Genomic DNA, 9,140 nt, shown 5'->3' on the forward strand with positions numbered 1-9,140 from the left:
CGAACCCCGCACACACACAGCGAACCCCGCACACACACAGTTCACGGAGCGGCGAGCTACTGCGCACTGCCATAGAACTACAGTCCATGCGCACTGCGCAGCCGCCGTGTCCGCTGTCGCAAACGGTGTCGTAAAGCTGCGCTTCACGACATCTCCTGTATGCAGGTGTGTATGTTTCCGTCATGAATCTGTTAAAATTTGTTTCCATATGCTCTTGTTTTGCAATGAGCTACACTATAGATGTGTAAAATAGTGCGTATCTGTGCCCGCAGAGCGTATTCGCCAGTGCGGACGCGCTGCGTGTAGGATCCGTGAGAGCGGTCGTGTTGGTGAGTGCTGCACAGGAGAGGCAGACCAGAGCCATGTTCATGCCACTGTTTATTAACTCCATAATCACTGCTCACCGTCAGCCGTGGCGTGTCTGGGCACAGCTCAGATAAGTGTGTGAGATGGATTGCCCATTTTCACATACTGAACATGTTTTGTGTGGAGTTAAAATTTCTGTAAGGGACACATTGAAACATATATGTATGTATAATATATGTATATTATATATGTATGTATGTATGCATGTATTAGGGATGGGCATTCGATGAAATTTTCTTAATCGATCATCGGAAGAATTAACGATCGATTATCGATTAATCATTAACGTTTTTATATTAAAATGATCATCATTATTATTACTAACTGCACTACTAATCTGCATAAATAAATTCAACTTTACGACATATAAACCGTAACGACTCTAGAGCCACATCAGCTGTTTGACATTATAATGTGTTTAATTCAGTTTTGTTCAAATCTCACAGAAACAAAACTTAAAACCGCATCGCTAATTTACATAAACTAAGCAAAGATAAAAACTACAGCTCTTGTGTCGCTGATGTGGTTCAATTTCTGTTGGATTAAAAGACATGACTCAGGTGAATACAGGTTAGTGTGACCAGATTTGGTTTGTCAAAACCAGGACACCGTACAGGGGGAGGGAGGTGGGGACTCATCATCGGCATTGAGCGACTCTCACCTGGCAAAACTTTTTCCCACTGGACACAGAAACATATGTGCTGCTTTATATACTGTGCACATGGACTCACACTTGTCCCGAACGCAACGGAAAGTGTGGAATTTCTTGTACAAATCATCGTTAAATACACATTTGTGCTTCGGTACGTTGCAGGCTGATCGAATGTTTGTGTCTCGCTCCTTCTGAGTGGAGAGAGACACATGTACAGACCCCTGTTTGGTCACGCTACACACAGCAACCTACATTCGGTTTTGGATTAAAATTAACCTAATCGATGAAATTCTTAATGATCAATCATTGATTAATCGATGAATCATGCCCATCCCTAGTATGTATATATATATATATATATATACACACACACATACACATACACACACACACTTATACGTATACATATATATAAAAGCCTTTGTTAGTTAATTTTTCTTGCTTTGGACCATAGTACACAAAATGGTTGCCAGCCCAGGTGCTCATATCTCCCTCACTGGGTGACTTCCCATTCGTTATTTAAAATTCTATTAAAAAAACTAAAACAAAACAAAAACTTTAGGGCATCTGAGTGTGCTATGCATTTTTTAAAGTTGCTGCTTCTTGCATTTGTACCTCTACATGAACTTTAGTGTGTGTTTTCTGTTTCAGGACACAGACACACTCTAACCTTTCTGTTTGAGAGTCTACTATGTGCCCATGGAGATGTTATTGCTTTTATTAATGAGTTAATATGATTGGCTGAGATTCAGGAGCAGGACTACACCTCAACTTCCCCCTGCTCCTCTCCAGCGAACCACAGCTCGACTCAGCCACACCTTCAATTACCCAGAAGCCCTATTTATAAGGGCCAACAACACCGTCTGTCTTCTCTCTCTCAACTCGTTCCCACCCCACGTCTCTCTTGTTCATCCTTCAGCCTGAAGACATCATTTACAAAGGAGAGGGTCCTGAATCTGAATCCTGGTGGCTGGGCTGACCACATGAGACAGACTCTCCTCCCGGCCATCACATCTATCCTTCGTCAATAAATATCTACATTCCATTGTTGTGGCATGGTCCTGCTTGTTTCCATGAAGTTTTATCTACATGGAAATGAGCAGGACCATGGGACTCCACCAGGACAAGTTACAGGTCTGATCTGTGTGGTTTTCCATAGGTATCCAGGTATTTTGGATATATGATTTAATGCCATTCTGTGGAACTTTCCAGGCAAAGCAATAGAACGAGAAAAGTTACTTAGAGTACCTTTTAACCACCATTAAAAAGCGCTGATACCTGTGTAAAGTCCTGTTCATCCCTAGGTGGTGCTGCTCAGCCTGTGCATGCTCCCCGTGCTCCGGAGGCTTGGCTTGAGGGTGATGTCCATGGCATCCGAAGTGTACTCTCCGGGCACGCACTCTGCGGCCTTCATCACCTGCCCCAACCACACAGTGGCGCTGGAGCTGGCACGGTAAGCTTTGGCCCTCTGCACACCTCACACAGGGGGTTGCCTTGCTGCATAAATCTGTTCCTCCAAAGTCCTTTCAATCCAAGGTCAGTGTCCTGCCTCAGCTCAATCTGACTCACATGGAACAGACTCAGCTGCCCTGTGTTCTGTCTCTGTGTGTGTCTCTCTCTCTCTCTCTCTCTCTCTCTGTCTTTGTATTTTGGATTCGTTCTCTGTGTCACCTGCTTAGGGACAAAAGATGAAAATGAGCTTTTTTGCTATAATCTGGCATATTTACACTGTAATTACAATGTGTGCTGTGTTTTTAAATTCCACACACCATTACTAGAATCATTTGATCATTCAGCTCTAGAACTGACTTACTTTATTGAACTAAAAGTAAAATGGCTTTAAAAGTAAAGCTGTTGAAAACTGCCTCTTAATGACATCACAAGGTGGAACAGAGTATTTTGAGCTTTTAAGATGTAGACAGACTAATAATATATGGTTACTCAAATGTGTGAATGAAACACAACACAACTCCAGGTCTGTTAATAATAAGGTAACAACCATATAACATGGCTTAAAGCTTAGAGAAAATTTTGTTTAAGATCGGACCTTGACATGAGATTAATGTAACAAATGTGTGGAGCCAGTCCCAAGGTTCAACGTTTATCATAACGAGATTTGGAGATTTCCTTAAAAACAGTGAATCTCCCATAGAGCTGTATAGGCCCACAGACTATTATAGCGACAGGCCGAGCGAGTATTGACCCTGTGCTCTCTGTCACCGCAGGGGCATCGTCCAGAGGAAACTAGCTGCCTGCGTGAACATTGTCCCAGCCATCAAATCAGTGTAAGGACATCTCCCTGGTCTGGTCTGGACTGTGTTTGTGTCAGGGAGGTCATCAGCTAATGAAAATGTAGCTCCCAGTATTCACCAACAGCATCTCTGATCACTGCCAATCTCTCACACACCACATCCATGGAAGATGGGGAAGAGTCTTGTGCTGGAGGCAGAAATTGCTGTTTTGTCCTTAGGCAAGACACTTCACCCACATTGCCTAGAATTAATGCAGTAAGTGTGTGTGAGTGTTGGTGGTGGTCGGAGGGGCCGATGGTGCAGATTGGAAGCCTCGCTTACATCAGTCTGCCCCAGGGCAGCTGTGGCTACAGTTTACCATCACCAAGTGTGGAGTGAAGGAGTAATGCATGAAAAGAATTTATAAAACACAATTATTAATTCCATGATCATGACCCTGTGTACACATTCTCCCTGTGCAGATATGAATGGCAGGGGAAGATCGAGGAGGATGACGAGGTTCTGCTGGTGAGTTCATAATAAAGCACACAGCAGCACCAGGCCTGCTTATGATGCTGTGATTTTCCTCCTTCTGCAGATGATCAAAACCAGAAGCTCCAAGGTTCCTTCTCTAGCTGAGTTTGTCCGGTAAGAGCGTCAGCCTCATTCTGAATGGATCTCCAGGTTCATATAGAGGGCACATGCCAGTCTGTCTCATTCTCAATATATGGACAGAACAGGCCTCATGTGAAAGCTCAGAACCTCCAGAGTCCCTCCCTGAGCTGCAGAGGCTGCACTAGCACTGACTCATGACTGGTGCAGATTCTTGAGTTTAGGTAGTGACCACAAAATTGGAACATGGAATTTTGTAAATTCAAAGTTTTGGAAAAGTCATAGAATTTTTGTGTCTCTTTCAGGCAACTACTGCATTCTGTTAAGTTCTCATTAGGCTTAAATTATGATTATTTACAAACATATGTGCCTGTTGTTTAAAAGAGACAACAATAAATGCACTGACAATATATTGAATATTCAAAAACTATAATCCCAAACTCTAAGGTAAGTGGAAAGGGTTAACATTTCAGATTTAGCCCTAAAAGTCTGATAAATTCTATGCATATAGGGTGGGGTAAAGTAATGTAAAATTCACTTTAGGTCATGAGAAAGTCATGGAGAAGTCATGGTTTTGAAATTTTGTCAGTGGAAAAAAAATGGAAACCCTGCAAAACACCAAATTATAACATAAATAAATGTAAACGGGACATGTTTTTGAACATTCTTACCTCGTAAGTTTACCTCGTACACAGTTGGTTTTAAAATCAAAATAATTTCTCTAAATGTAAACCATAACTTCTGTGTGGGGATTGCCAGGTCTAACCATCCATACGAGGTGGCGGAGGTCATCAGTGTGCCCATTGAGCAGGGCAACCCACCCTATCTCAAGTGGATCGGAGAGGTAGTGCCGGAAGAACCAGCTACAACCGCCAACTGAAACATGTTTACAAACCGTGGACACCATGAAGAGACGGGGAGGGCATCTGACATACAGGGACATTTCAGAACATGTTTGTTGAGGACTTAACTACGGGGTTAGCAGCTTTTATACAAAATAAGACCACATGGACACACAGGAAGGGCATCCATCATCCTTTTGTCTGAAATGTGTGATGCTAGAATTGTACTCTTATTAAGTTTAAACAAAGTAATGTGAATGTAAAACTGAATAAAAACAACACATATTTGTCCATTTGTATTGTAAGTCAACATTTATTAAATATTTCTGCATATACACACTCACATACGGCTTTGCTTCACCAATGGCTAACTGTATTAGTACAAAACAAAACCTCTAGAACAGGGGTGTCAAACTCATTTTGGTCCGGGGCCGTATCCAACCTACTTTGATCCCAAAGGGGCCGGATCAGAAAACTCATGTCATATAAACCCCAAAAATAATAAGTTCAAATATTTGTGCAGAGAAACTCAAATCTATTACAGACATCTTTTTTAATTGATGAACTCTTTCTTATTATAATACTATAATATTATGAACAACCTGAAACTTTAAGAAAAATTCAATTTCAACATTTAAAATATTTTAGTAGAAAATCACCCAAGGGCCACATTAAAGTTCTTGGAGGGCCGGATCTGGCCCCCGGGCCTTATGTTTGACACCTGTGCTCTAGAATAAATAAAGTATATTACACACTGCAACACAATGGCTGGAATTTAAAACTGCTTGATTTGAGTAATTTAGATTCAGTTAATTCTGAAATCAGATGTGATGATCATTTAGCTGCAAAAAAGATCAGTGTGTTTAAAGCTACATAACTGTAATTTTTCTATGCTACCTGCTTGTCTCTATGGAGATTGCTTTGCCTAGAATGTTCAACAATAAGGTAATAAACATATCTATTATCACAAAAAAAGGCCAAGTTATGGGTCAGATTTGTGGCAAGGAAGTCCTGTTCCCCTCATTTTAAGAAAGCATGTTGTCAAGGTAGGCAGGAAAGGTTTAAAGTTTAATACAGTGGAACATTCCTAAGCTGGCTCCTAACCTGTAGAACGTCAGGATGATCTTTTGAATCCGACTGGTCCAATTTTCACAACAAGCTGGAAAATTCAACTTTTCTTACATCCGACTGAGAGAAAAGCACAGACATCTTCTCTGTCCTTAAATGCACAAAGCTCTTCCCTCTGCACATTTTTCACAAAACACTATTTTTGCTAAAATAGGCTGAAGTCCTTCTGTTGGCATTGCTCTGTTTTGGTTCATTTGTGCGTTTTGACTTTGGCTCCTGCATAAACCTGATTGCTGCTCCGTGACTGGGCCACCCCCTGCTGGGCTAGTTTGACCCTTACAGCAGGCATATGTTGGGCTTACACTACCGGTCAAAAGTTTTAGAACACCCTAATTATTCCAGTTATTTATTGCAGTTGAAGTTGTGGAAGTTCAATGAAGAGCTTGAAATGGTACAAAGGTAAGAACTGAACAGACAGAGGTTAAAAAAAAAAAGATACAAAACACAAGTCCAAGCTCTGCCAAAACTATCTCAGGAAAAAAGAACAGGATGGTTAACTTGAAAACATGAAGTGTCCAGACTTAAACCCCATGGAGCTGGTTTGGGATGAACTGGACAGAAGAATGAACCAACCTATAAGTGCCACACATTTATGGCACTTCTGCAACAGACTTGGGAAGAACTTTCTGAAGAATATTTGATTTCTATTGAAAAAAGAAAGAGCCACGAGTGTGTTCAGCTGTTATATCTGTCAAAGGTGGACACTTTCATAAACCAAAAGTTTAGAATATGTTTTGGTCAACAGTAAACAGCAAAAAAATGGAAAAAGTGTGATGTTCTAAAACTTTTAAATGGTGTAAGTTAGGATGGATTCTCCTGAGTTTGTGCACTCACAAATATCACGAGAATCCACCTTGCTGTGCAGGAATAGAACCTTCCAGGCAAAACAATAACATCACCATGAAGACAAACAGGTGACAAAACCCTCACCAGAAAAGTTTCATCTTAAACCTTAAAAGGATAATAGGAAAATATCCACTCCAAAAGTACTGATCTATGAACTTAATGGATTCTGGTTAAATTTCTCAAATCAAGATTCATGTTTCAAGTTCAGGCTAATAGAACTCATTTGGATTTCTCTTTTTGCAGTGTACGGTCTCTTGTGAAAGCATAGTAGACCTATAAGAACTATACAGGCTACGAAGTATTTTTGGCAACAGAAAATATATATATAAATAAATAAAAATAACTGTAACACGGAGGCCTGTTGCTAGGAGCCAGTTCAGAGCCCCATTCACACTCGTTTGGTCCTGGTTTGGTCTTCGTTCCGGGTTTAGTCTCAGTTTTGGGTATGGAGCAAACTCTGATGCAGATCCGTGTTAATCGTCAAGGTAACAGACTCCACACATCCTTGAACTCTGGACGTGGCTCTGATCAGAGGTTTCATTTATAAGTGTACATAAAGTAATGTATAAAAGTATATTACCAACTTAATTTATTCTTATTATTTTTTTAATCTGTTGTTTGAAAGATGGAATATTTGCCAAAGCTACTGAACAAATTGGCCCTTTTGGTTCCTCATCTCCTAGTCTCCTTGTGTCCTTGATTGGTAGCCTCCTTGCTTCCTCTGTTCTTGGTCTCGGGATGTGAATGACCAACAGAATCAAGTCAGGGAGTAGAGGAAAGAGAAGTGGAATGTGACCTCAGAATGTGACTCGTAGCCGCAGATCTCTTAGCACCGAACATGAACACTGCTATTACACAGCAACACTTGAAAAAAGCAATCTTTTTGATCAATCTGAAACTCTTAAATATAATATAAAATTATAAAACTAATGCAAAAATAAATATCTGCTTTCAAACTGAAGGGTGAACTTAGTATCAAGAGTTAACTAAATTCTAAAATTCTAATCTAAATATTGATAGAATTTTTAATAAATTATAATAAAATTCTGCCAGTGTAATGTTGGAACTGTACTGCAAAAATGTACATGGGTGATTTTTTTCTTAGATTTAGATAATTGGTTTAGATTCTAGCTAAAAATAACAATATATATTGAAATAAAACTCTATCTTTAAAAAAAAAACCTCCCAAAAATCTTGACCAACTCAATAAATTAATCAAACACTGTTTAAATTTCCCCCCAAAAACATGAATATTCTGAAGTGACAATTCCAACCCATGTGGATTTTTTGCAGTACATGAACTGTGTTATTTTGAGGGACCCTCACAAATGTTTTGTACAAATCTCAACAGAAGCTCAAATGACAAGAATTTATCTTGATTTAAAATGTTTTCTTTTGATTAATCTCTCAAAAAATAGTTTTGTTGCAATTTCCATTTTAGATTACTTTTTTTTGGGCCAAATATCCTTTTGCCATAAAAACATTAAAAACTGTAATAATTTAAACACTGAACTAGTAAACTCAGCTCAAATCAAGATTCAAATTCAATCCATTTGAACATTTAAGTGTGCATGTCTTTGAAGGGTTTGACAACACCAGAGACTACCCAGAGAGAACCCAGGGAGAACCCAGAGAGAACCCAGGGAGGACCCAGAGAGAACCCAGAGAGAACCCAGGGAGGACCCAGAGAGAACCCAGGGAGAACCCAGAGAGAACCCAGGGAGGACCCAGAGAGAACCCAGAGAGAACCCAGGGAGGACCCAGAGAGAACCCAGGGAGGACCCAGAGAGAACCCAGAGAGAACCCAGAGAGAACCCAGGGAGGACCCAGAGAGAACCCAGGGAGGACCCAGAGAGAACCCAGAGAGAACCCAGGGAGGACCCAGAGAGAACCCAGAGAGAACCCAGAGAGAACCCAGGGAGGACCCAGAGAGAACCCAGGGAGGACCCAGAGAGAACCCAGGGAGGACCCAGAGAGAACCCAGAGAGACCCAGGGAGGACCAGAGAGAACCCAGAGAGAACCCAGGAGACCAGAGAGACCCAGAGAGAGGACCCAGAGAGAACCCAGAGAGAACCAGGAGAACCCAGGGAGGACCCAGAGAGAACCCAGAGAGAACCCAGGGAGGACCCAGAGAGAACCCAGAGAGAACCCAGAGAGAACCCAGAGAGAACCCAGAGAGAACCCAGGGAGGACCCAGGAGAACCCAGAAGAGAACCCAGAGAGAACCAGGGAGGACCCAGAGAGAACCCAGAGAGAGACCCAGGGAGGACCCAGAGAGAACCCAGGGAGGACCCAGAGAGAACCCAGAGAGAACCCAGAGAGAACCCAGAGAGAACCCAGGGAGGACCCAGAGAGGACCCAGAGAGAACCCAGGGAGGACCCAGAGAGAACCCAGAGAGAACCCAGAGAGAACCCAGGGAGGACCCAGAGAGAACCCAGAGAGAACCCAGAGAGAACCCAGG

General features: G+C 41.6%; 1 protein-coding gene across 3 annotated transcripts; it reads left to right on the plus strand.

Annotated features, from left to right (window-relative positions):
• The first annotated feature begins 25 nt into the window (after positions 1-25).
• LOC110157717 (protein CutA homolog) lies at positions 26-4,996 on the plus strand. 3 transcript variants are annotated; one of them, XM_020922082.2, is made up of 7 exons: positions 26-165; positions 273-329; positions 2,323-2,471; positions 3,244-3,303; positions 3,732-3,777; positions 3,848-3,897; positions 4,621-4,996. In XM_020922082.2, the coding sequence occupies exons 1-7, from the start codon at positions 160-162 to the stop codon at positions 4,739-4,741; spliced, it is 489 nt and encodes a 162-aa protein (XP_020777741.1). In that variant the 5' UTR covers positions 26-159; the 3' UTR covers positions 4,742-4,996. The 3 variants fall into 3 exon arrangements, with proteins under 3 accessions (XP_020777741.1, XP_055013912.1, XP_055013911.1); XM_055157937.1 differs by lacking the exon at positions 26-165 and adding an exon at positions 1,670-2,152; XM_055157936.1 differs by lacking the exons at positions 26-165; positions 273-329 and adding an exon at positions 340-503.
• Positions 4,997-9,140: the final 4,144 nt, after the last annotated feature.

This window comes from Boleophthalmus pectinirostris, unplaced genomic scaffold (genome assembly GCF_026225935.1).
Source record: "Boleophthalmus pectinirostris isolate CB_2022bp ecotype Guang Dong unplaced genomic scaffold, ASM2622593v1 HiC_scaffold_22, whole genome shotgun sequence".
NCBI classification, from domain to species: Eukaryota; Metazoa; Chordata; class Actinopteri; order Gobiiformes; family Gobiidae; genus Boleophthalmus; species Boleophthalmus pectinirostris.

Excerpts from the sequence above, each read along its gene's own strand:
- LOC110157717 (XM_020922082.2), top strand. Across the intron at positions 3,304-3,731 it reads GTCCCAGCCATCAAATCAGT|ATATGAATGGCAGGGGAAGA; the intron begins GTAAGGACATCT and ends CTCCCTGTGCAG. Across the intron at positions 3,778-3,847 it reads AGGATGACGAGGTTCTGCTG|ATGATCAAAACCAGAAGCTC; the intron begins GTGAGTTCATAA and ends CTCCTTCTGCAG.